The sequence below is a fragment of the Pithys albifrons genome, chromosome 9 (assembly GCF_047495875.1).
Source record: "Pithys albifrons albifrons isolate INPA30051 chromosome 9, PitAlb_v1, whole genome shotgun sequence".
NCBI classification, from domain to species: Eukaryota; Metazoa; Chordata; class Aves; order Passeriformes; family Thamnophilidae; genus Pithys; species Pithys albifrons.
Genome location: NC_092466.1, coordinates 5,078,091 through 5,105,696, shown reverse-complemented (window position 1 = coordinate 5,105,696; position 27,606 = coordinate 5,078,091). Strand labels below are relative to the sequence as shown.

Genomic DNA, 27,606 nt, shown 5'->3' with positions numbered 1-27,606 from the left:
GGAGCTCTGGCAGTCTCGGGGCTGTGCCCACTGCCCTGGGGAGCCTGGTCAGTGCCCACCACCCTCTGGGGGAAGAGCCTTTTCTGAGATCCAACCTGACCCTGCCCTGACACAGCTCCAGCCATTCCCTGGATCCTGTCCCTGGCCATGATGTGATGCTGTGCCTGATGCACCCAGAGCACAGCTGGCCCTTCTGGCTGCTAGCATTGTCTCAGTACCAGGGCAGGGCTCTTGGATAGGCAGGTGTGATTTTTAGTGTCATAATCACAGAATCACAGACTATTCTGAGTTGGAAGGGACCCACAAGGATCATCGAGTCAAACTCTTAAGTCAATGGCCCACACAAGGGATTGAACCCATGAACTTGGCATCATTACAACCAAGTTACGAAGACAGTTCAGCTGTGGACACATGGCCCTTGAGTCTTTGGCCAGTTTAGCAATGCAGACATTTTATCTTGATTTATTACAGCCTTAAAGCTTGCTGGCTCCAGGATGTCCTTGAGTCAGAGAAGTGGATTGCTCTGTGTTTTTGGGGCTCAGTGCTGATTCACATTCAATTTGCCACCCACCAGGGCCCCCAAGTCCTTTCCCAGGTGTCATTCCGTACATCCAGGTGCCATTCTGTACATCCAGGCTCTTGTCCCAGGTGCAGAACCTGCCCTGTTAAACAGCTCACGATCGGGCTTTGTCAGCCATAGAAACAGCTGGAAGGGACCTTAAAGAGCATTTCATTGGAGCCTCCCAGCCACAGGCAGGGACACATTCCAGTATCCCAGGTGGCTCCAACCTGGCCTTGGACACTTCCAGACATGGGGCAGCCACAGCTTCTCTGGAGAACCAGTGCCAGGGCCGCACCACCCTCACAGGGAAAACTTTATTCCCAATAACCAATATTCCCCAAATTCCCGATATTCTTCCCTGATGGAGCCCCCCATTAAACACACAGTAATGGACTACAACTCCCATCATGTCCCGCGCCGCAGGACCGAACTACACGTCCCAGGAGGCTGCGGGGCGGCGGCGCATGAGCAGGGCGGGGCGCGTTGGTGCGGGAGGGACCCGTTCCCTCGGCGGGACTCGGGAGCGGGGGAGGCTCCGGGCCGGGAGCGGGCCCGGCTGTCCCCTCGGCTCTCCCCTCGGCTGTCCCCAAGGCTCCCCCGCACAGCCCGAACTCCAGTAAGTGCGGCGGCCCCGCCCTGGGTGATGCTGTTCCTGCCGCGCCTGCCCGGTGTGTGCCGGCGCAGGGCACTGTCTGCTCGGCCGGCGCCGCTCCCTCCCCTTCCCTCCCCTTTTCCCTTCCCGTTTTCCCTTCGCGGGGACTCCGTGTGTGTGTCGCCCGTGGGACCGCCGCGGTGGCGCGGCCGGGGCGCTGTCACGGCCCGGAGGTAAGAGCGGGGCTGTGTCCCCTCCTCGCTCCGGTGCGGGGCTGTGCGGGCAGTAGCGGGGCTGCGTCCCTGTCCCCTCCGCGCCCCTGGGAGCGGGGCTGCGTCCCTGTCCCCTCCTCGCCCCTGGGAGCGGGGCTGCGTCCCTGTCCCCTCCGCGCCCCTGGGAGCGGGGCTGCGTCCCTGTTCCCTCCTCGCCCCTGGGAGCGGGGCTGTGTCCCTGTCCCCTCCTCGCCCCGATGCGGGGTTGTGTCCCTATCCCCTCCTCTCCCCGGTGCGGGGCTGTGCGGGCAGGAGCGGGGCTGTGTCCCATGTGCCCTCCTCGCCCCGGGTATGGGTGTGTGTCCCTGTCCCCTCCTCGCCCCCAGGAGCGGGTCTGTGTCCCTTGTCCCCTCCTCGCCCCGGTGCGGGGTTGTGCGGGCAGGAGCGGGTCTGTGTCCCCTGTCCCCTCCTCGCCCCCAGAAGCGGGTCTGTGTCCCCTGTCCCCTCCTCGCCCCGGTGCGGGCCGGGATGGTGCGGGCAGGGCGTGGGCTCCGCGATCCCAGCCCTGCTCCAGGCAGGAGTGTGGCCGGGCCGGGCAGCGTGCGGTTGTTTCCAGCGGTGGGAGCCCCATGGAGAGGCCTGTGCTGGGAAGCTGTTGCTGTCTCAGCTCTGTGCCGGGTTAGCTGGGTGTTTACTGAGCCAAAGCGATTTTAAATGGATAACTTGACTATAAATGAATGTTAAACTGTAACTACTGTTGTTATATCCTCAGTTTTTATCACCTGTAAAATTCCAGATAGGCGTTTGACATGCTGCTGACTTAATACAGGCTTAAATACTGCGTGTGTTGGGCATTACCCTTAGGACGGACTAAGGCACGACCTTCATAAAAGGCATTATATTATTGCATAAAATGTTTGCAAAGTAACATCAAGGGGACAGCAGTTTCTCTTTGGGGAACAGACTGCTGTTTTGAAGCCTTTAAAAAAAACACCTCTAATTTTCACTGATCTGTGTTTATAATCAAGCAGAAAGAACAGTCTTCAAGAGGGGAAAACAGTTTTGTTAGGCTGAGCACCTGAGTTAGGCATGAGCAAAACAGTGTTACTTATATGAGTAAAACTGAGTGGTAGAATTCCTTTTTTTCAGTATTTTTAGGTTCTTAAAAGCCAGATCTCTCCATGCTTCACCTTCTTACCAAAGCACAGTACTTTTAAAGAGACTGCTAGGCTTATAGCAAGCTGGACAGCATTAGCTTTTTTGTTGCCTTCTGACAAATTCCCTGCTTTACTGACAGACACTGTAATGTCTGTAAAGATGAATTTCCTGTTCTATTTCCATTACCCAATCCCAGCCATGACACTGGAAGACAGAGCCATATTTGACCATGCAGTTTGGGCCTGTGAGGTGTGAGGAATGGCTTCTCACTGTTTAATCCAACAGGGTTTGTTGGCTTTTGTGGCTGGTTTTGGTCTTTTTTTTTAGATCTGTCCCCTTCCTTTTTTATATTTGGGCTGAATTCATTCTAAAGCAGCACAAACAGAGTCTTTGCTGAGCTAGAACTGTACCTGGTAACTTTGGTTGCTCTAGAGTTATTTTATCTCACTGAACTTACTATGCTGCACTTTTAGGGATGGGAGGGATTAATACTTTTGATTTGAAAATAGTTACAAATTGTGATAAATTCTTCTCAGTTTATTTCACAGCTGAGTTACAACTTTTAAGCAGATTCAGTGGTCTTGAAGAAGGTCAATACATCCAGTTGTGTATAGGAAGACTTTAACTTTTATCACTTGGATAAATTCACAGGACACTCACTGGATTCTGGTGAATCTTAACAGTGGGTTGGGAACAGTGAACTTACGTTTTAGGTCCATTCAGTCTTGTTTCCTACTCCTGGTTATTTTTGGTTGAGGGAGTCACACAAGTAACAATACATAAAACTGTCAGGTTTGTAAAGCACAGACGTGTAGAAGTGCTGCTTTCCTGTTTGTCACATGAGTCAGTGTTAAAAGTGGGCTGAAATATCTTGTGGTAGAGAGAGATGCTTTGCGTGGTTGATATTTGGAGAACCTCTTGATTCAGGGATAGGTAAGGACTGATGCAGAAAGTGATAATTCAAGAAATAATATGGAGGAGGGGGTGTGTGTGTGTGTGTGTCCTGGGTGTCACTGAATGCTGGACTGAAGGGTCAGCTTTGCATAAAAAGCAAAACTTTGTGTGACTCTCTTCTATTTGCAGTTACTAAACGTTGTGATTTAATTTTGTGAGTGTAGAAAATTTAATGTCGAGTTCTTCAGTTCTAAAGATAAAATCTATTTTCTTAAGCTATTTCAGTGTTTTATAACTACAGATGACATCATGTGCCATTGTGTGGCTCTGCATTTTAAGGGTGAAATTAGAGAAAAAGATGCTCAGTGGGTCACTGACAGGTATATTGCAGTGTTTAAATGCTTTAGAGAAGGAGATGCTTTCATATAAATTAAAGCATAGCCATAAAAGAACCCATATATGAAGAGAACAGGCAGGATCTTATTGCTTTTCTTCCTGCTTCTCCTCTGGTATTTATTTTTCCTGAAGAGTAGACAGACTCACACTTGGGGAATAAGGAAGACGTGCATGAGGAAGAGACCTGAGTGAAGGACAAGGCCTTGTGTTTTCCAGATAACTGTGTCTTATTTCCAAAGGCAGGGGAGCTTTATCAGCTCAAATAAAGGCAGCTGTATGTCAGAGAGTTGGTGTGGAAGAGAGGAAGTGCAAAAGTCAGTTTTTATTGACTGTAACAGATTAGAAAGAACTTGAGGACAGTTCTGAAATGTGAACAGATCTCTGCTTGTAACACAGTCTCCAGCGTGGGGTTGGACGTGGCCCAAACTGCCAGGCCTGCAAAATTCTTAATCTATTTTAGTAGATTTAGAATTCCATCGATGTCTTTATTACTGACTGTTCCTGGTTATTTAAGCTGACAGTTATCAGAGTAAATGCAGTTGTTTCAGAGTGCAGAGTGTTGGGGAGTGAGTGCATGTTCTGAAGAGAAGTTTCCTTGCATGCCCTGGATGTGTCCAGCTGTGCCATCAGTGTTTAGACAAACAAGAACTTGTGATACAAGAGCAAGGTGGGTTTTGGCAGGTTGTTGTTTTGGGGTTTTTTTCACTGATAATTATGACAATAGAAACATTCTTAGAAAATGCTTACTGGGATTTGAAGCCAAGTGAACCCCTGTACAGTTGTATAACTGCATGGAAGTACAAGATAGTAACTTAATCAGTGCCATAATAGGGGAATTCAGGTAACTGGCTTTAGCACCAAGTGGAGCAAGTGGCTAAGAAGCCACCAGGAAACAAATTATATAAGAAACAGAACAGTCAGTACAGGTTTTCTTTTGGTTGTAGGCCCAAATACAGTGAGACATGGCTAGAAGCATTGCTATATATGATTTATAAAATTATATAAGAAACCTAAATATCAAAATTCTAGTCAGCTTATCTGACATTCAAAAATAATGTAACGCTTTAAAAAACCTGCCTGCTGGGGAGGTCAGAGTAATGAGAATGGTTCAAATTCAGGTTTTGAAGTTACACTTCAAGGCAGAGAATGACTGAAATGAATCGGAATGGGAGATGTGGCAAAGCTGTTTGAAAATTTTTTCTGCTCTTGCACTGATCTCTCAAATTAGGGCTTTGAAAATATATGTGTCTAAGGTCATCTTGCCACATGCTGTACCCTAACTGTGAGAAATATTTAGATACGTGTTCATATATGGCCCAATTCTATAAATAACACCTTCCTCTCAGTGCTTGGTAAAGCAGCAGAGTTTTGTTGCTGTTGAGGAAGGAAGCTGGTTCATTGTCTCAGCACTAAGCAGCATTTTCTCCCTCCAGGGACTTACAGAAGCATCTAGAATGTGTAGGTGTTTCTTTAATCTTGGAGAGGGAACTTATTAAGCTCTCTGGTGCAGAACTATATGAGCCACTTACTTTTAACAGATGTTATCTGCTCGAGGAGGGAGTTGCAGGTTGGGTAGACATTTGTGGCATTCAACAGTTTAAACAGTTTTCAGGTTTGAACATATGCCTTTGCCTTAAAATCTGAATAGTTTCAGGTATTTTACGTAGAAGAAAGGTGGTTCAATGGTGAGGTTGCTGCTCTGGGACTTGGAAAACAGGTTCAGCTCAGTGTGTTGCCAAAAAGCTTCCTGTGTGGCCTGGGACAAGCTGCTTCTCTGTCCCTCCGTGCTCAGGCAGAGAGTGCAGAGCAGCAGCGGGAGCTTTGCAGGGGCATTGTCAGAGTATGGCGGGTGTGGTGTGTCCAGGGGGGCACTCCAGGTGTGGAAATGGAGCTCCGTTGTGCTGGGAGGGACAGGCTGGAAAAAATGCCCAAGGCAGAAACCAGGGATAAGCTCCAGGCAGGAGGAGTAAAATCAGAAAAATAAGTGAGAAAAGAAAAAAAAAAAGCTTTTGATTGGCAATATCCTGGGTCAGTTAAAGACAGAGGAAACAAGTCCTTGAAACTTTAAAGAGCACTGCATTGCTTTGCTTGTTTAACAACATTTAAAAACAATGCTTAAAATACCCACATAAACATTCAAATCTTCTGTTATGGTTCTGCCACACAGGGAGCAGTAGCAAAGCTCTTTGTCAGCTGTTTTCTTCTTTGGAAGATAGTTTTTATTCCAGCTAACCATTGCATCCAAATGTTTTGGGTATCAATTTTGTTCCTTTGTTCCACTGGCATAGTAGCCAGAGTCTCTTAGGTTAGGTCTGATTTACTGACTTCTCGTGTGAAAGAGGTTGAGAAAAAATAACTTCTATACCTCCCCACTTCCCCAAGAGGGAAAGGAACTTGCAGCCACACTTAAAGAGCAGTGTCTTTAGTAACTTAGAGAGCTAAAAGTATTTTGGATCTAAAATCCTTCTGGTGGACACAGGGCCTTCTCATTGCTATAAATTGAAAACGGAGACTAGACAGCAGTTATTAAGCTGTGCAAACATTTTTCACTGTTGAGAGTCAACACTCCCAGGAACAGTCTGCATACTGACAGATAGGTGATAAATTCATTCATTTAATATGTAATTGTTTTGATGTGTATGCTCTCCTTGGGTGCTTTGGTACCCACCACATTTGCATCCCATGTCCAAGAAAATGTGTTTGAACTTGTTCAGACTAGTGACTTAATTGAGTGTTCTTCTGTTAAACGCTGAAACAGTTACATGCCAGGTTAGTTTTCGGAGTGAACAGTCCTCTTAAAACTGCACTTCAAAAGATGTTGTTAAATATATTGGTTAACTCTTTAGGGAGGCTTAAAATCACAAATGCATACTTAGGCTGTACTAAGAATTTGTTTGACAAATTATTTCTGTGTCTTGTAGACTCTGCCTGTGTGTGCACTAGTGCTGCTTAACGATGTTCTTGCTCCTGAAGTGTCTCTGCTTATTCAGGACTTCAGGCTTTGGTTAGGTTGTTTTTTTCTCATTAATCTTTCTATTATTTCTTTCTAAATCGAGTTCACTGTAGGTCCTGTAATTTATCTATGCTGTCTTGGTAGTCTGTGCTGGTGCTCTGGTTTTTGGGTGGAGGAGCAGGATTTCTCCAGAAGGCTCATTTGCTCCCTTTTCCTGGGGGAGGGCAGAGGGCGGTGTGTTCATGGTACATCCAGGATTTCCAGGCATGTTGTTGCACATACACAGGACTTGTGAATTCTCTGGAGCAATTCCATCTCGCTGTGTGTAGGTCAGACAGCAATCCTGCAAAATCCTGGTGACTTCCTGGTGCTGTTGGGATTGCTGGGTGGGTGGGGTGTGTTACTCTCCATGCACACCATGACCTGGGGGTTGGGAAACACCTTTGTCAGTGCAGAGCAACAGCTGGGCAGTAACTGGTGTTTGTGTCATCCCACAAAGGAGAAGAAAGGTGAAGAAGAAGGTCCAGAGAAGAGCAACGAGGCTGGAGAAGGGACTGGAGCACAGGTCTTATGGGGAAGAGGCTGAGGGAGCTGAAGGTGTTTAGCCTGGAGAAGAGGAGGCTCAGAGATGACCTCAGCACTGTCTAGAACTCCCTGAAGGGAAGTTCTGGCCAGGTGGGGGTTGGTCTTTTCTCCCAGGCACTCAGCAATAGGACAAGGGGGCACAATGGGCTCAAGCTCTGCCAGGGGAAATTGAAGTTGGATATCAGAAAAAAATTCTTTCCAGAGAGAGTGCTCAGGCATTGGAATGGGCTGCCCAGAGAGGTGGTGGATTCCCCATCCCTGGATGTTTTCAAACTGAGCTTGGCCGTGGCACTGAGTGCCATGATCTGGTAAAGGGACTGGAGTTGGACCAAGGGTTGGACTTGGTGATCTCGGAGGTCTTTTCTAACCCAGTCGATTCTATGATTCTAAGGTCAGCAACCAGGCATGGGCTGTACCCACTGTGAGGACAATTCCTTGGGCTCCTGGCTTGCTTCCAAGGGGGAGGGCTGCTGGAAATCAGTTCTGTGAGAGGTTGCAGTGAATGATGTACTCCAAGTCAAGTGTCTGTGTGCTGGCCTGTGCTACAAAACCTGTCACTGCAGATAAGCTTTTACTTACAGGATTTCTCTCTGAGTCAGGTGAGGCTTTCATGAAATATGCCAGATTTAATTTTCTTGATATAAGTTGTATTTATAAAAGGGGTGGGGAGGGAGAGGGGGCAGTGTCCTGAAAACCTTGCAGTTTGGTGAGAGCTTAATTTTCATCTCCCACCACGGTAAACAGGAGCTGGTGTGTTCTATAAATGCACATTGGTTTTCTTGCATGAGACAGACAGAGCCTTGTTCTCCCTAAAGAGCTTTCACTGCACTTGCACTGACTGAAGAGCTCTGAGATTAGTGCTAATCTCTGTGAATCCTTGTGTATATAATTGATAAGTGAGCGAGATTCTGGAGGAGATAATTCATCTTTGCAGTACAGGGAGTTCTGGCCCACATAGTGGGTTATGCAATGAACCAAACATGGTCTGCACTGAAAAGTCCCATGGTATTAAAACAACAGTGAGGTGAAATTTTTAACATCAGTAATTTTTCCTTTCCAAAGTTTTGATCATAGTATCTTAGAATCTATTGGATTGGAAGAGACCTCCGAGATCATCAAGTCCAACCCTTGGTCCAACTCCAGTCGCTTTACCCGATCATGGCACTCAGTGCCACGGCCAATGTAGAGGAACTGTGGCTTTTTTTTTTTAATTTTACATTGAATTTACTAAATTAGATCTATAAAATCAAATTTGATAATCAGTTACTTCCTTTGAGTGCTTTGGTTTCATTAAATCCTTTTACATCTTTAAAAAGGGTCAAACCACGTATTCACTTGATAATCTGTTAATTATCTGATACTTTAAATTAACTGAAAATTCAGTTATTTACAGCCCTTGTTAGGCTCCAGTTTGGTAACAAGTGTTGAAGGAATATGCTTCCTTTCTGCTCACTGTAGACAGAGTTGTTAAATGTTGTCTTACACGTATGTTTGCAGGGAATGATGTTGCATGTGCTCTTAGCAGACAGATGTGATGTGAATCACAGTTTGAGGCATTCAGCTATTCATAGCTGGCTTTAGAGTGTCTTAAATAGGTAAAGTTTAATGGAATTGCTCTGAGTGTGATATTCTTGCATTTAAATTTGGAACTTGCCTGTGCATCTCTGTGCAAAAGCCAATCCTTTACTACTGCTCTGCTCTTTTAGTTTCCCTCTGTTTGGCTTCTGCTCAGCGTTTCCAGCACAACATTTTGGTGTTACTGAGGCAGATAAATTCTTTTTTTTTTTCCAAGTAGTACTTTCAAAATTAATTTAACACACTCTAATGTACATGCTGCTGTTTCTTTAACAATGTTAAGAGTACTCTGTGAAAACTGAAGAAGATATTTTCAACTTGCTAATTTCCTAACCAGCTGGCCTTTTCATTTCTTGAATACTTCACAGGAAGGAGGTCTGTGTTTGTTTATACTGCTGAGTTTATACCCAGGATTCAGAGTGAAAATCAGCAAGACTGGCTCAAAAATGGCAAAGTTCTTTTTTTAACCAGCCTCACCTTCTTTTTGTGTTCAACTTCCTCAAGTCAAATAAGCTTCACCAGGGTTTGTAGTTGGATGCAGAGGGGAATTTGTCACAGCTGGCAGTGTGTGGAATGCCAGTGTTGGCCTAAATGAAACAGAGAGTATGGAATAAAATTATTATTGAAATTAAACAGGTTGTTTTCGCTAATGAGGAACTACTACTAATAATAAATAAACCTCATATGTAAAGTGCTTATTCCCTATTTAATTTTTAATTCGTTGCAGTTGTCATAAATGAAATGATTTCTATAGACTAAGCCTAAAAGCCTTTTCAAGAACAAGGACCTTATTTGTCTGATATGGAGTTTTGCAGATGGCACTTCCTTAAAATTTTGAAAAGGTTTATAATATTAAAATAATTGTAAATAATAACCAACTCTGAACCTGCATTTTTAAGCATTTTATGTAGTCTGTAACTGAAATTAATAAGTATTTAAAAATTTGGTTTGAGGCTTGTATGAGATAAGTCAAAGTAAATTAAATATATTTTGTTTTCCTCATACTTATCTCTGCTTACATCTCATTTTGAGTAACTTTGTGTTACCTACACTTAGTATGAAGTGATGAAAACTGAATGTCTGACTGTTGTAAAGACTTGGTGTTACTGAACATATTCTTTCACTGTCTCTCAGCTTTGTTATTTTTCTTTCCTGCTTTGTAGGCTGGTCATCACTCATGAGTTATTAATAGATAAATTTCAGGAGTGTTTTTTATAATGGCCTCGTTGCACAGGATGCTTTCAGGGCATTTAGAGGGACGACTAAAACACTTGTTTTAGCTGGGCAAAAACCATTAATGAGTGGGGTGGGTTGTTGTTTTGTTTTGTTTTGGACTTCTTAAGAGATCAGTGATAGAGAGGAGTTTTGCATCCTGTGCAGTGCATTTCCTTGTTTCTTCATATCCCAAAGCCTTTGGCTCCTATTGTGGATTCCTTAAAGTGGAGGAAAGTGGTTAATAAATTAAGAATAGTTAAATTAAGAGCATGAAACATCACTTAGAGGAATTGCTGCAGAAGTTTTTGAGGAAGTACCAGTCTGTTCCATCGTGGCATGTGGAGATCAGTTCATGAAATAGGCCAGTGAGTGATGGATTCAGATTCCTTCAGAACATGTTCCTAAGAACTCCCATCTTACCCTAAAACATATTGAAATTTTTACCTAGACAATTTGTCTTTTGCCTTGCTGGTACCCTGGAAAAGACAGGAATGGGAGGCTTACCCTGACTTAACAAGTCTTCCTGGAAAACAGCAGATCAGTGTTTTGAAGACAGTCATGACTGAGTAAGACTTGAATGCAAGATAAGGTTGCTGGGTTTGTTAGATGATTCATCAGTGCAGATGATGATTTTTCTATTTTGTGGGAGTTGGATTAGGTATTGGGAGAAGGATGTGTTGTTTGATATCCCTCATAGTTTGGCCAGGGGTAGGACAGGTCAATGCTACCAGTGCCTACTTCAGGTTTTTTAACTTTGAAAAAAATTACTTAGGAATTCTCTTCCATGTGAACACTGGGCTTTTGCAGGTGCTTTTTTTCCTTCTTCTTGACCACTTTAGGGAAGGAATATAAATTTTGGGGGCAGTGTATTTTGGAGACTTCTAATTCTCATTTTCAGATGTAGTTAGAATGTTGATTATAGTGCCATAGGCTTCTTGAAATCAGTCATGTCTTCTCTGTTAACAGAAGTATCCAATGTCTGTTGTGCCCTCCAGAACGAAAAGGCATCACTGGAGGATCTTTGGGAACTAGAAAAGCTCAGTGTGCAATTCTAAATCCATCTTTTCTGAATTATCTTTGTCTGTCATCAGAATTGCAGCCAAATCACCTCTCCAGCTCCTGGATTAGTGTTCTTCTGTCATGTTTTTGGTATTGGGAAATTGTATCTTAAAGGGTTGTGTGAAAGATGAGCAGAGACATTGTCTCATAGTTTTAAGTGATCTCTGTGGTGGACTGCCTGTGCTGGAAGGGCTTCAAGGGGCTGAAAATAAAGAAGTTTGAACTCCTGTCCTGTAATATTTATGTGGCTTGTTTTTAGAGGCTGTTCTGAGCTGGTTGTCTTAGGGCTGGAATTTCTCCCCCCCTTTCCCTTGGTTGTCCTGGTTGTGCACAAGAAGGAAAGCTTTCACTGCCGTGTCCTTCAGGGGATAAGCAGGACAGGCTGAACTCATCCCCTCCCCTGGGGAGTCAGTAAATGGTCAGCAAAGAGATGACCAGCTGGAGAGCAGCTGATTTACAGCAGATGCTGGTAGTAATTGCCTAGGCAAAACCCAGGAGCACTCACTAATTACGCTGTCCCTGGAATTGCAGGAAAGACTGGAGGTTTCTGGGATGCTGCCTGCCTTCCCTTCGTGGTGATGGAGCTGGAAAAAACCCTTCCAGTAGGGCTGGAAAAGGGGGGTGGGGAGAGGGACGGGCATGACTCATGGCATCGTTTTATATTTATCAGGTGGAGTTGTGTGAAGGTTGTTCTTCATTTCACAGAGATGAGTAAGTAGGTAATGTATGTTTGTTAATCTTCTTAGCTACTAGAAAAGGAACCCCAAAGTCATCTCCTGGGGTGAGTTAAATCCAGAGTTTCAAATGCCCACACGTTAATAGAGCAGGAAGTAGAACTGTTAGTTTAAATCAAAGAAACAAAAGTAATAAATTATACCCAGAACTTGGAGAAAAATACAGTAAATATGTAAAATAAAGCTAAAAGGTGAGCTAAAGTGCTAAAGGGACTGGAGCACAAGTGCTGTGGGGAGAGGCTGTGGGGAGAGGTGTTTAGCCTGGAGAAGAGGAGGCTCAGAGGTGACCTCAGCACTGTCTGGAACTGCCTGAAGGGAAGTTCTGTCCAGGTGGGGGTTGGTCTCTTCTCCCAGGCACTCAGCAATAGGACAAGGGGGCACGATGGGCTCAAGCTCTGCCAGGGGAAATTGAAGTTGGAGATCAGAAAAAACTTCTTTGCAGAGAGAGTGCTCAGGCATTGGAATGGGCTGCCCAGAGAGGGGGTGGATTCCCCATCCCTGGAGGTTTTTCAACTGAGCTTGGCCGTGGCACTGAGTGCCATGATCTGGTAAAGGGACTGGAGTTGGCCCAAGGGTTGGACTTGATGATCTCAGAGGTCTTTTCCAAACCAATCCATTCTATGATTCTGTGATCTTGCTGCATTTCTTAGTCAGGCTTTCCAGTGGGTAGTGCAAAGCCTGTTGCATGATCATTTTCTGCACTCTGAATTCCACCCTGTGTGGGCAGCCAGCGGTCCCTGCCTTGTGCCTACCTGTGGAAATCAAGTCAAAGGAGAGGCACAGGAAGGTACCTGGTGCACCACTGCAACAGCCTTCTCCAGACTTTAGCCTTGAAGATATGGAGCCTGTGACCAGTCTGTAAAGGAGGTGAGCTCAGGAACAGGTGCTGGTGGGAAACTAAAAATAGGAATCAATGTGGGAGAGTTGAAGCTGCCTGTTATAAAAAGGAGATGCTTGTGTGCCTCTGCAGGTCCTGCCTGTGCAGTCATGCCTTTGCAGGGAGACTGGAGAAGGTGATCTGGGATTTTTATTTATAGTGGTGCCCAGGCAGCCTTCAGTGTGTGATATAAATGTTGGGGAATGTCAGTAGATGTTGCACCTCAGAGGAAAAGAGCGGGAGAGGGGAAACATGAGAGACACTGGGCCGAAATGTAGCTACTTAAATTAGTGCCCTGCTGCTGGAAAGGGGGTGTAAGGCTTCAAAAATAAGTGAGACCTCCTGTTTGGATTATAACACAACCCTCCAGGAAAGAATTTAAGGGAGCTGAGGGCTCTCTGAATTCTTACAGAATGTCACTAAACGGCACAAAAATGGGTTTTCAGAAATCTTTTAGTTTCCGGTGGGTTATTGTGAGAGCCAAGAGGAAATGGGCCACAGGGATGTTTGTTCTGAGCAGCACTGCCGTTGACCCACATCTCCTGCACCCTGGGGAGGGAAGGCAAAATAAAATGAAGTTGTGTGTGATCTGTAACAGGTTTGATCCCTTCAGCTTTTCTTTCCAAGAACTCATAATCTTTTTGCAATTGATTGCAGAATAGCGAATACACTGTTCTGTGCTGCAGGTTCTGCTGCAGGAAATAACTGAGGGTGCCTGTAGTAAGTGCTGTAAAAGGTACACAGACCTGGTGATTTTAGTTTTATAATTGCCTAAAATAATTCAGTGAAAAAGAAATCGTATCTGTGCAAGGCAGGATCTTCACTCTGACGACACTTAAGCTGAAATTCTGATGAATTCTTAGGCTGATGATCTTCTGACCAGATTTCCTGTGCGGAGGAATTAGTGTTGGTTCTGCAATTCCTTATATAAATCTTTAGAAATAACATGGCAATTCCATTGTTGCTGTTTTCATCCATCAGGAGTTGTCAGGAAGGGTATCCTGGTGGTGATTTTGTCATGTGTGTTCAGTTACTTTAGAACTGGAAGAAAGGCACAATTTTTTTTTTAATTGCACATTACAAATTGGAGTTCATTAATGAATGCTGAATGGAATTGGTATTGATTTACAGAGGAATCTTGCCAAGGTGTAATATGGTGGAAGGAGACTTTTAAAACTGGAGAACAGTTGAATGATATGATGTTGGATTTCAGTATATTATAAAGTTAGAGGGTTTTTTATTATTCTTTAAGAGCATCAGTTTGGTAGAGGTCAGTAATCCCATGAGGAATTTCAAACTAATTGGAAGCCGGCAGCAGTTATACAACTGAAGCTTTTGAATTAATGGTAGTTTATGCTGGGTTTTAATCAGAGGACAGAGGAGCTGCAAATAGTATAATTTTTTAAGTACTTTTGAAAAATCTATATTAATTTAGGTTGTTTTTTTTTCTGTGACAATTGGTTTATTGACAAATTTAGGAAAAGCTTCTGAATTTTGCCTCTTGCCCTGGAAAAAAAGAAATCAAGTGTTGGAGTAGTTCAACTTCAGCCAATTGTACGTTCATAATGGAGCATTATGAGGATCCTTTCATTTGCCTTAAAAGGTTTTTTGAATCATAGATTCTCTTATGGGGGAAGGTTGGTTTTATTCAAGGATTCTTAATCAATTCGTATCTTGTTTCCAAAACAAGTTTTCCTTGTTTCGTTTTCTTCACATCTGCAGAGAACACAGCCCTATGTCCGCTCAGACAGGAAACCAGCCACCAATATTTGCTTTTTTTAGGCACAAGGCTCTTCTGGGCTCCATAAACTGTTGATATGAAGCTGAAATGGTGTCCCGGAAGTGCCGTAGGTTTTGGTGAGGGACCACCTGGCCCAGCTTAGGACAATGTGGTAAATGACAATCTTTATATTCATTTAAATGAATCACACACCACCGTGTGTGGTGCCAAGTTCTGCCACACTGGAGGTGAAATTTAGAGAACAGACACCCTTAAACTTGTCCTCAGCTACAGATATGTTTGTAGGGAGAAGTTGCTTCAGTGTGAGGTGATCCCAAGAGGCAGCAGTTGAATTACTGATGACTGGGTTGCAATACTGTCCTGCCTGCTCAAGTGTTTGGTTTTGTGTTACTTATAACTTGGTTACAGAAGTTGTCTTGGATTTGTGATATTTAAATTGTAAGAAAGACCAGCAATAAAATTTACATTACCTTAGAAAATTTTGTTACCTTAGAAACTTTTGCATATATAAACCATTGCACATACCTTAAATATGGAGACCCTTCTACCTTTTGGAGGTAGAAATTAAAGCAAATCAGTGAAGTGCTTAATGGAAAGCTTATCCATATTTAATATCCTTGTATTTTTTCTCTCCTTACTTCCCTACACAGAAAACATCTTGCATCTTAATGTAAAGTGTGTTAACTTTGTTATACAGAAAGATAATTTTAACTTTAGAATTCAATAGCTTATATAAAAAACCCCAAGCTAACATTTCTAATAGTCTGTCATCACCATGACATTACAATCTCTTTAACTTTGTGCAAATGCTGGTGAATTGAGGTGATTAGATGTGGTCCCTGGTGCAAAACTTAATGCATCAAGCTTGGATTTGCACCAGAGGATTAGTTTGGTATTTGGCACAAAAAAGGTTAGTTATTTTGCTGATTGAGCTAAACGACTTGAAACTGTTCTCTAGAAATTCTTCTACTGTAATATCAAAATCATGATAATAGATTTTTAAAAATTGTTTCTCAAAGTGTTTGAACCAAATCTGGCTTGTATTCTAATTAGCTGTGAGTACAAGTATACATCTACATGTTTGTATATTGGTCCCCAAGAAACGTAATTATCTGCATATGTGAGTCCCCAAAATGAACAATGGTTCCCCCTAAAAAAACCACTTTAAAAGCCATACATTATGTTTTGCTGAGGTGTATCAATAGATAATTGTCAGGTGTGTGTCTCAGTGTGTGTGTATGTAACTGTATTTAAATCAAGTAACATTAAGGAAATAATAAAGTTAAAGAATTTAAAGAAATATTAAAATGAAACTTCCATGTTACGTGGTGAAAGCTGGAAAACGTTATGAAAAATGTGAGGTGCTTAAACCTTCTGTGTCTCATGTTAATATTTTTGGATCTGTACTATTTCTGAGTATTGTAACAAAATGTAAAGGCTGAGTCATTTCTTTCCTGCCTTGGGAAGGATTGGCATCGACCTGATTTTTATAATTTAAACGGGTGTTCGTTGCCATTTTTAGATAAATATGCAAATCTATCTTTGGTCTTACAGGGCTGACTCTTTAGGTAAAATGACTGTCCCATAAAATAAAAGGAAGCAAACCCCCTGGTGCAATAGCCTGCAGGAAGGCAGAGCCAGAAAAGGTGAAGAAGGCAGAAGAATGGGGCTAAGTGGTCAGCAGTGCAGATTTGAATTTTTTTTTAAACCAAAAAACCCCAACCCAAAAACCAAAATAAAAAAAGCCTGTCACTCTCAGTCGTTGGTACCACATGCAATGTGTGTTCATGTCTGTGTTGCTCCTCATGCAACTGCATTGTGGCTGTTTAATCTATAAGGATGAAAAGATGTTCCTGGACATGGTCAGACATGAAGTTCTTTTTTGTAGGAGAGAAGAAAATTGTGCACAGTGTTTCTAAAAGCTTTCTGTTGAATTTGCCTAAGCAAAGTATGATAAGCTGTGTTGGGCAGGAGAGCTACTGACAAAGGTTCTTTCTTGCCATGAAAGGCAATGTCAGAGGAGGAAGTGTAACCCCAGTGTTCTCTCAGCTCTGTGCATGTTGTGAAGGACAACATTTTTGAGTGATCTTGTAAAACAAGTCTTGATGCTCATCTGGCATTTACCACTTGTGTCTTTACACTTGGGCTATGGGATATCCTAAGGATATTCTTCAAAGAGGAATGAAAGGCCTGTCTAAAAATGCAGTGGTGGTGGGGGAGCAGCTACACCTCACTTGGTCTTCCGTAGAAACCTCTTGAAGCTCTAAGATGAAACTGCTCAAAATGTCATGGGTAGGCACAGACCAGTGTTAAAATTAGTAAGGAGGAACTTTGCTCAGCTTCTGTGCCTTTCTCTCCACAGTGTGATGTCCAGGGTCAGAAATGCCTTATGTGGATCGCCAGAATCGCATCTGTGGTTTCCTGGACATTGAGGAAAATGAGAACAGCGGGAAGTTTCTGCGGCGCTACTTCATCCTGGACACACGGGAGGACAGCCTGGTGTGGTACATGGACAACCCACAGGTGAGGAAATACTTTCCTGGCTTATATCAGTTCCCAATTTTTTGAATTGTTTAACAAATTCATGTAGGGAAAATGGAGTTCAGTGTTAGATTATGGACCTGGAAGCTGGGCAAGAAATAAGTTGCATAAGTGAAATCACTGCCAATCCGTTCAATGTAACAGGATGAGCCAAATCACATACATGCTGTTTTAACACAGGGCTTTTATCACAGAATCATAGAATGGATTGGGTTGGAAAAGACCTCCAAGATCATCAAGTCCAACCCTTGGTCCAACTTCAGTCCCTTTACCAGATCATGGCACTGAGTGCCACAGTCAATCTCACCTTAAAAACCTCCAGGGATGGGGAATCCACCCCCTCTCTGGGCAGCCCATTCCAATGCCTGAGCACTCTCTCTGGAAAGAATTTTTTTCTGATCTCCAGCTTAAATTTCCCCTGACACCTTTAGCCTTCTGTGGAGGTGTGTAGTCTCCCTTGCACTGCCTGGCTCAGGCAGCTGTTTCATATTACTTTACTCAATAGAATTAGTCCTTGCAAAGCAATTTATCACGCCTGCAATTTCAATCCAGCATGAATGAGGAAAGCTTGTATCTGTTGTGATGGGGAGCATCCTTTAGATAAAAGCTGCTTTTACAGTGTACACATTGTAGAACTTACCCATGTCTTTTCTAGCTTAGAGAAGGACAGATAATTGCTTAAGTTTGGGGTCCAGAGACAGTGCGAGCACAGGATCCAGGTCAGCTGGCAGCTCTGAACATCTGTGTGCCATTCTGCCAGAAGAGCAGAGCTAAAATGCTCCTGTTCAAAGGAACCAGCAAAACCAAAATGTAAATGATGTGCAGCTCAGTGAGTGTGACTTGTGACTGAAGCATTTAGCAGTTCTCACTGAAGAGAAAAAGAATTTCTGCAAATAAGAGCCTTAAAGCAGTTGATTTCAATGATGATACGAAGCAGTTCCTTTTTTCAGTTTCTCCCAGGCACTCAGTAATAGGACAAGGGGGCATGGCCTCAAGCTGTGCCAGGGGAAATTGAAGTTGGAGATGAGAAAAAAATTCTTTCCAGAGAGAGTGCTCAGGCATTGGAATGGCCTGCCCAGAGAGGGGGTGGATTCCCCATCCCTGGAGGTTTTTCAACTGAGATTGGCCGTGGCACTGAGTGCCATGATCTGGTAAAGGGACTGGAGTTGGACCAAGGGTTGAACTTGATCTCAGAGGTCTTTTCCAACCCAATTGATTCTATGTTATCCAGGACACATGGACAAAGGCCTGAAATGCTGTAGAAACTGCAATTCTTCAGCTGTTTTAAGACTTTATGGTATTTGCAGTGCTCTCTCAGGCCTAGTTCAGGCCTTTATTTTTAATGTTAACATTCATGTACGAATGAAAGGGTTTCTTGCAAGAGGCAGGTTGAAGCTTCTTGATTTTCTTGCACTGCTTAGTTTTGAAGAACAGCAGAGTTTTTATAGAGTCACCATATGAAGACCATTCTTGATCCCTGAAGTGATTGGAAAATTTGTGAGGTGGCCTTTGAAGTATCTGACATAAGAGATGAATGTCACTCCTTGTCCCTTCCGCCTGCCCTGGTCAAAGTACATGAGATTCCAACATCTGTTAAGGAAAAAGTATTCTTTCCGGATTTCCTGGATGCAGACCCACAAGAATCCTTTTTCCTTTAGTAAAATACATAAACCTCTGAAACAATTACTATTTGTATTGTTTCTAGCAGTATTTCTGGTTTAGTTGATTAACAGATGTGTGTATAATAAACAAGTAGTTTAGATCCTGTTTCAAGCATACATTGTGCATTGTCTATAAACACACGTAGGATTTTCTCTTTGTGGAATTACTTGCTTTTTATGCATAAACCCTGCCTGTGGTATGAGAATAAACTAGTTTCACTTTGTAACATATGTGATTTGTTTCAGAATCTTCCCTCTGGATCTCCACCTGTTGGGGTCATTAAACTTACCTATATTTCAAAGGTAAGATAATATATAAGACACTTGTTGCTAAATTCTTGGTGGTAACTACCAAGGACCTTAATTTCAGATAAATTTAAATGCCACTTGCTGTTTTTGCTTGTGTGATACTCCTAAGTTAGAGAAGTGTTACAAACACTTCATAGGTTGAGGTTAAAACAGAAACAGATTAATTACCAAGTTTCCTAGGTTTGTTTAGTGAATTCAAATAGCAGTTATTTGTGCTGCATAGAATTAGTATTTATCAAGTGTATGTTTCAGTTCTTTATGAGTATTTGAATTCCAGTGAGCCTTGGTGAAAAGACAGGCCATTTATGAAGTGCAAGATGAGTCTCTGGCTGTGACAGTTTGCAGGTACTAATGATCTTTGATAGGACAGACAAATTTCATTCCTCTGTATACAGCCAGATCTAAATATGTGTGAAGGAGAACTGTGAACTAAGAAAGGCTGCTTTGCCTTCTCCCCCACCCCTGACAGAGCTGCTCTAATGTAAAAATGTCAACACCTACCTCAAAACAGGACACCTCCTTCTCTCTGCCCCCAAGACTGACATTTTTGAGACCCCTGAGGGGAAGTGACCATTATTCTTTTTATGTTAACGAGCTAAAATGCAAGTAGAAGTGTTATATTTTCAGATTTCATCATTTTTCTGGTAACGAATCCTTAAACTTAAGATGTAGAGACATATGTCTTAAACTGTCTTCTTGCTGCACATCTTGAACTGAATTTTAGATAGTACTTTTTGTTACATCTGTGTGTTGTTATACCTAACCAGCTTGCTATGCTGCTAATCTTTGAATTTAGCCACTTGAAAGAGAGTAAAACTTGTGATATCTGATGTATGTTCTGTATGCACAGGTGGCGTTTATAATCTTTATTTCCCTCCTAGGTTAGCGATGCAACTAAGCTAAGGCCAAAGGCAGAGTTCTGTTTTGGTAAGTTCTTGCATGTGGTGTGTGCATTAAGTACATTCTTCAGAAATCTGAAGCAAAGATAATATTCTGCAGTTCTGTTACTGGCTACAGCTGGTAGTATGGTTTTAAAAAATAGCTTGTATTCACTGTTTCTTTAGTGTGAGGGAAATGTTGGCTTCTTCATAAGGTGTTTTTGTATTTTTTCATATTGCAGCTTAATGAGGAGTAACTGAGAGCTGTTTTTCAGCTGTCTGAAATTTTAAGGTATTAATAAGCTAAAAAAAAAATCCTTTTCAGAAACATGGCATGCCTGTCAGCTATGAAGGCAAGAAATTTAACTATTTTTATCTTACTGATAAAAGAGTTGATTTAATTGCTCTACAAATACTGTCAGCCAGTATTCCTGGGTTAAATTTCAGCCTCTGTTGCTGCACTGAAAAACAATCATGTGCTTGGGGTACCTTCTCTGTGTTGGAGCTTGTGCAGCACTTGGTAGATGACCCCGTGTGTGCAGGGGTTTCAGACAAGTCCTGCTGTGTCAGCTCTGCCACCTGCAGATTCTCTGCACAGGTTTGTGGGGAGAGCTTTGTCTGCAGCACTTGTAAAGTTGCCTTTTCAGTGGGGCAGCTCTAAAAAGCCTAATGATCCAAACTGCTGACTGAAAGCCTCAAATATCACAAATCTATTGAAGTGATTTTTATACTTTTTGGAGGAAAAATATAAATTTATTGTCTTTTTATTCTGTTTTGATCAGCTTATTATACGGTTTTGAATTTATATTTGCATTTCAGTTTATATTTGTTTGAAGCCATTCACTTTGGAGAGGAAAATGATAGATAAGTAAAAAGTATCTGTTTCTGCCCTGCATTTCCTGTTAGTGGTGACCTGAAGGACTGTTATAGGCAGAGTGGCAAAATCTGTGTAGGCTTTACCTGTAATGCTTCAGAGTTCCAGAAGGGTTTTAGTCACTGATGACCTTAAAACCTATTTCAAGATAAGTTCTTAAAATTTCTTAGTTGACTGCCCATGAGTTTTTTACTGTGACACAGAAACATGTTTGTCCTTTTTGGCTAAAGGATCCTGTTGCCAGGTAGAGATATAAATTCATTAAAATATGCTTAGTAAAATAAAGATTTATATTCTGGGTCTCTTAAAGTTGTTTGGTTCTGAGCATCACCTACTCTAGTAATCAATACTGATTTTTCCAGATATAAAAAGTAAAAAATAACACCCACTGATCATAGTCATGCTAATGAGGTTGTCACAAAGGATCACAGATTCTGGGCAGAGGATTAGAGGGAGAAATTGTAGAAGTCTTCAGTTGTAGAAGTCTAAAAGAAATATAAAACTTTAGAAACTTGAGAAAAAGGAAATGGAGCTGTAAAACATATTGGTAAAATTCAAGACGTAATTTCTATGTAATAAAAGTAATTTTGCAAAGTGTGTTGGATGCCATTTAAGTGGAGAGCTTAAATTATTATTTAGAGTAAAGCAATCCTGTCAAATGGATAGATGTATCTCAAGCTGACTTTCTAAAAACAAATGTAGCAGAGCACTTAAATACTTCAACTGGATTTTTCATCTGAAATGGAATCTCTTCATGATGATAAGTTTGCTCTTGAATTTCAGTGTTGTTAACTTTTTATAATGGTTTTTAACAGTTATGAATGCAGGGATGAGAAAATACTTCCTACAAGCCAATGATCAGCAGGACCTAGTTGAATGGGTAAATGTTCTGAACAAAGCTACCAAAATCACAGTAAGTGATTGAGTTGATATTTAGCAATGCTTTCAAATGGTGACTGTCTCAAGGGGCTTAAATGTAACCTTTGCCTCCAGTTTTTACCACCACAAACAAGTCTTGGGTTGGCATTCCAAGACTTGAAGAAAATGTACAGAACTCCCCCAAAATTTGTTTCTTTTTGAAATTGGACAAAAATATGATTATCTTTTTAATTGCAGCATAGGATGTTTTCTAATAATTTTAAATTAACTGTGCACATTTAATGTTAATTGAAATATCTGGAAGACACTTGCAAGCAATGAAAAGATAAACACACTATTGCCTGCTGTCAAAAGTTGGTATTTCTTAAAGTATCGCTAAAATGTTGAGCAAACACATCTTGCCAAGTTCCAAAGGCTCCCTCCTGATTTCAAGTGACATCCATGCAAAGAAACATTAGTGGTTCTTCTGGCAAATGTTAAATTATTTCATTATTTTCTGGTTTGTGCCAGGACAACTTTTTACCTCGTGACAGAAAACCCCACGTGTTACCTCAGTGTTTTCAGGAGGCAGAAGTTATGGTTTTGTTTTCTCTTCAGTTTTGGGGAAGTGATGACAGTGAACAGTTTTGAGAGCCTGCCCTGACAAAGAAGGGGTTCTGAGCAAGGGTGTACATATTCAAATTTGTTGTCAGTAACTTTCTGGTTTGTAAGTTGTCTAAGGGTGTTGGCATAAGTTGTTTGCTTTGTTTTAAAGTCACCCTTTCTTTGGAGTTATGAAAACATCAGTATGAATGGTTTATAAAAACCCCTGAGAAATAAAAAGTCTTCTGACTTGGGTTTTCCTAGGGAGGACACACCACAACCAGGCTTGAGTTGTTTCCAGTTCAAGGAGTAGAGTGAATAAATAAATAAGTAATTGCATCCATTTAGAATTTTGTCTGAACACTGTTTATCATATGTTTAACTTGCATTTTAAATGGCTGATGAAATCATTAGTATTCTGTCTTTGAAGGAACAAGCCTTTGAACTGTTAATCTGTTCACAGCTTATTTAGTACGGCCAATTACTTAATCAAATAATTAGGATAATTCAATTATTAATTTTCACTCGAGCATTACTTGCTGTAGATTGTAGCCCTCCAAGATTCACTGCATGTTTTAGCACTGTGGAGTGCTGATAATTTGGGAATGACTGTGAGGCTCTGCAGCCTGGCACGTTGTGTACCTGTTCCTGAGTGCTGTTCAAAAATGCCTTCGTGTGAGGAGGTGGGTTTGGAATTGGTTTGCAGCACGTTAAGAAGGAGTTTGTGAGAGCTGAAACACTTGCCCATAAAGCTGTAGCTACAAGCCCTGTGCACTGGGGAGTGCCTTGTCCTTCAGTGCCAGACTTGGCTGGGAATGGAGCCACTCCCTTCACTTCAGGGAGTCACCAGCAAAGGGGACGGTGGAAGGGAGAGGATGGAGCTGCTGAGTGGCATCGTCACTGCCAGCAGGACACTGTCCTGGGCTGACTTCTCTGCTCTCAGGACTGTTTGTACTTCTTTGCAGGCTGTTATTTTTTTGTAAAATAAGCAGTCCTGGACATAGGAACTAGAATGACAGCAGACTATAAAGTAGCTTTGTTTTTTTGTCTAGATCAACTCAATTTCAAGTTTAGAATGTGCCACAGTCTTGGATGATATTTCACTGTGTAAAGACAATTTGTGTGTCTGTCCTTTCTGAAGGAGTTTGGGTGTCTTCTGTAAATACCCAGTAGGTTGATGTCTGGGATATTTGTGTGAGAGACTTGATCTCTTGTTGAAGTCACTTCAAATTTGCTCTATTAATTTTAGAGGTGAAAGGAGATTAGAACTTAAAATATCTGAGGTAGGGCAATTTTTAAGTTAAAGAAATTTGTTCACAAGTTTGAGTGTAAATGTTTTAGATCAAAACATTTACCGGGGAAATGAAATTCCTGTGAAGTTTTTATTTAGTTCCACATTTGAGATAATTATTTAATAGTTAATGATAGTTAGAAATAGATAGGTAGGGTCATTTTGAACAGAATTTAGCAAAATGTGTAGGATTAATGGAGGCAGTACACACAGTCTTCATGCCAAGTGAATGTGAGTTCAAGTGTCATACTGGTCAGACATCCTGTGAGACAAAAGGCACTGGGATGTCTTCAGTTTAAAGCACTTACTCCTAAAACTGAAGAAACTGAAAAATAAAGAACCAGTTACTCTACAAATTAGCAGTGCTTCCTGGAGATCAAGTGTAGCACTTACAGCAGAGCTTGCAATTGGTTTCATCCTTTAATGACACCAGTTTTCTGAGCACTAAAGCACAGTCATTACAACAAATGTTCATGTAAGCTATTTCTACCCTTTTAGAGAACAGTTGTTAAATCCTGCTGAAGAAAAATTCAAAATTCTTGAGAAATGCTTTGGGCTTTTTTTAGGTCCTCATAAAACTTATGCTAGTTGTCACATTCCACCTGCAGGTACCAAAGCAGGCAGACCCTCTGTGTCAAATGGATAATGCCAATCGCCAGGCTGAGAGCCCAGGTGGAAAGAAGCAAGTCTCTTACAGGACAGAAATTGTTGGTGGTGTTCCTATCATTACTCCTACCCAGGTAATGCCCTTCAAACAAGTGGGTTATTATTTGATAGAGGAAGCTGTGTTTGACAGTGAGAATCATGGAATCGACGGGGTTGGAAAAGACCTCCAAGATCATCAAGTCCAACCCTTGGTCCAACTCCAGTCCCTTTACCAGATCATGGCACTCAGTGCCATGGCCAAGCTCAGTTGAAAAACCTCCAGGGATGGGGAATCCACCCCCTCTCTGGGCAGCCCATTCCAATGCCTGAGCACTCTCTCTGGAAAGAATTTTTTTCTGCTCTCCAACTTCAATTTCCCCTGGCAGAGCTTGAGCCCATCGTGCCCCCTTGTCCTATTGCTGAGTGCCTGGGAGAAGAGACCAACCCCCACCTGGCTAGAACTTTCCTTCAGTAACAGTGGAGAAACCCCCCAAAGTATTAAGAATTACTAGAAAAAGAATTGAGCAAAAAAGAAATTATCTTTATTGCTGTGCAGATCCTGGTTTTAACCAGACCTTTCTTATTATGTCCAGTTTTGTTCTCATCTGAAAAACTAGAAGTGGCAAGGCTCAAAAAAATGCTCAGGGATGATTTGTCCCATGTGGAATGACCTCCACATGAGGGACATTTGTGTAGTCTGGTACTCTTTGGTGTGGGAAAGAAGTAACTAAAGGAGGATGTTCTACAAAGTCACCAGGAATGGATGGTGTGAAGATCCTTTTCCAGTCTTTCCCAGCATGAGAGCAATGGGCTTTCAAACAAAGCTAATGGTGTAACCAAATGAAACACAGTGGGGAAGTTCCTCTTTCAGTGAGCAACAAAACATAATGGTGCTCCTTGCCCAAAGATGCATGGATGCAAGAAACTTGCCTGAGTTTGAGAGACTGGGCAAGCTCATGGAAGTGGAATCTATGCAAGATAGAATTGTCTGTTACTGGAAGTCCCCTGAGCTGGAAGTAGTTACAGATTATTATGTAAATGATATGTATACACCTGAAATACTTTTGAAAAGGGTGAATTCTGATGTGTTTTGTGGTCCTAGAAAAAACCTTTTCATTGCTGTAGCCACCTCTAGTGGTTTATCCTCAAAGTCATGTTATGAGCTTGCAATAAATACATGCATATATCTTGATTTAGGTCTGTAACTGAGTGTCTGTCAATACTATTCAAGAGTTCTCAGCACTTTCTTAGTTTAGCTTCTAAATGGAGCTTGCAAGCACTCCCAGAGCCCTTGGAGAGTCTCAGTTGTCTCTGGAAGTCGATTAAAGTATTTTGTCCTTTCAAATTGGAAGTGGGATTTATGAGCATGGGGTGATACAATTATTTCCTATTATAACTAGTACAGTTATTCTTTGACCTTTAGAAAAAACCCTGAAGTGTTCTGAACTTTCCTGCTTTTTTCTAGAAAGAAGAAATCAGTGAGTGCAGTGAAGGGGCTGACAGGAATTACCTGAAGCGGTCACAAAGTCACCTTCCTTATTTTGCTGCTAAGCATCCCCCAGATAATGCTGTTATCAAAGCTGGCTACTGTGTGAAACAGGGAGCAGTGGTAAGTGTGGGAGGGAGGTCACTGTGTTTCAGAAAGCAAGAACAAAAGTCCTAAGGTGGTAGTTGTCAGTAGATAATTAAAAAAAGAAAAAGAGACAATTTTACCAATAAATGAGTCGCTACTGACAATAGCAAGGATGACTAAAGATCAAACTTATCTTCCAGTAGCATTTGATTTATGTCTGCATTACTTCTTTTCATGACTTTCTTCAGTGTTATGTTGTCAAAGGTATTTTAGAGAGGTAAAGTGTGTGCACAGACTTTCACATTGTGATTAGTGCTTGTGGCTGGGAATTCTGTTCTACATTGATGCAGAGATTCTTACTTTGCTTATTGTAAACATCTAAATTAAGACAGAAGTTCAGTGCAGGCTTTTAAATTCACTGGCATGTTTGGAAAAAGCTGATTTTTCAGTTCACAGGAAGAACTGTACAACTTACCAGATTGACTAACACGAGTGCAACAATTCACATGGTGCTTTGCTAAAAGAAGGAACTGATAGTTCAGATCAAGCCAGATATGCATCTTTGAGTTCTCAGGCTCATTTTATCTTGGATTATGAATAATCTTTTTGTAACATTTCTTTTTTAGCTAAAAATAAACTAGAAACCAGTAATGTATGGTCTACTGATATTTCCTGCAGGATATTTGTGCTGCTGAGTTTATACAGTTTGAATAAATATATAGAATTATAATAGAAATATAAGGGAGTTATAATAGAAAATAGTAGCTCCCAGAATTTTTAATTTTTGCAGTTTTCAAAAAACTGTATTAATTGAGCAGAATCTTGCATAATTATTTTGGGGACACCATTTATGTGCACATCACAAATATTAAAATACAAAAATATATAAATATTAAAATTATAATTAATGCATTATTAAAATTACTAATTATGGATAAAAATTATGCTACATAAGATGCTGTGAATATAAATGAGAATTATGTAGTTCAATATATGCATAATGTATGACTTGTAAGTATATTTTATATATAGAAAATGTATAAATATTTCTTTTCCTTTAACAGATGAAGAACTGGAAGAGAAGATACTTTCAGTTAGATGAAAACACGATAGGGTATTTCAAGTCTGAACTGGTGAGTTTCCAACTCTGTGTTACTTTCCAGTGATAGTTGCAAGAAGATCTAAATAAATATGTTTGTGTTTGAAAAATGTGCTGTGCTTGTTCCTGCAGCTCTTAAGTCTGTGCTGTAAAACTTGTGATTGGGAATTAAAAAAATAGAAGCAACTGTTAACTTGTACTTCAGTCTGTTTGGGGACCTGTCTGTGGGGCACTGAGGAGCAGTCACAGGATATACTCTACAATCACCCTGATTTTTGTATGAGTATCTTGTGTCACTTTGCACTCACATATAATTAATTGTTTTCTTGAAATAGCAGATCATTATTGGAGAGACCAAGTGTAACCTTGCACTTCCTAATTTAAATTTAGAATTACAGGGTCTTTTATCATACAAATGATACACACATTTCTTTCACCAGGGCAGCCAAGAGAGGCAAAAAACTCCAATTTTCTGTTCAGCAGCAACACTTGGAGAGTTGGTTTCAGTTCCATAACCTTTCTTCCCACTTGTCACTCTTCAGACTTTTAACTGATTTTGACCATATCAAGTGCCTTCAGGCTTCATTTAAAAATTAAGTTGCTGGTTCTGGAGAGTCTGTTTTCCCAAAAAAGGAATCCCACACTTCCTAACTGTAAGAAAATCTGTACCTAAGGAGTGAAATCTGAGTTGCAGAATATTACAAATTAAGTTTAGAGGCAA

The 27,606-nt window shown here is 41.5% G+C and overlaps 1 protein-coding gene across 7 annotated transcripts in view; it reads left to right on the top strand.

Moving 5' to 3' along the window:
* Window positions 1-1,045: 1,045 nt before the first annotated feature.
* Window positions 1,046-27,606, top strand: part of PLEKHA1 (pleckstrin homology domain containing A1) — a 35,841-nt gene continuing 9,280 nt past the window's right edge. For 3 of the 7 annotated variants that reach the window (XR_011698497.1, XM_071563349.1, XM_071563347.1), the window contains exons 1-8: window positions 1,231-1,387; window positions 16,916-17,076; window positions 19,002-19,058; window positions 19,946-19,991; window positions 21,632-21,729; window positions 24,177-24,308; window positions 25,679-25,822; window positions 26,851-26,919. Coding sequence is in view for 6 of the 7 variants with exons in the window: in XM_071563349.1 (XP_071419450.1) it covers window positions 16,936-17,076; window positions 19,002-19,058; window positions 19,946-19,991; window positions 21,632-21,729; window positions 24,177-24,308; window positions 25,679-25,822; window positions 26,851-26,919 (687 nt within the window). In the remaining variant the exon portion in view is untranslated. Of the gene's footprint in view, window positions 1,179-1,230; window positions 1,388-3,402; window positions 3,458-16,915; window positions 17,077-19,001; window positions 19,059-19,945; window positions 19,992-21,631; window positions 21,730-24,176; window positions 24,309-25,678; window positions 25,823-26,850; window positions 26,920-27,606 lie in introns of those variants that run through there. The other 4 variants (XM_071563343.1, XM_071563348.1, XM_071563344.1 and 1 more) reach the window with 3 other exon arrangements.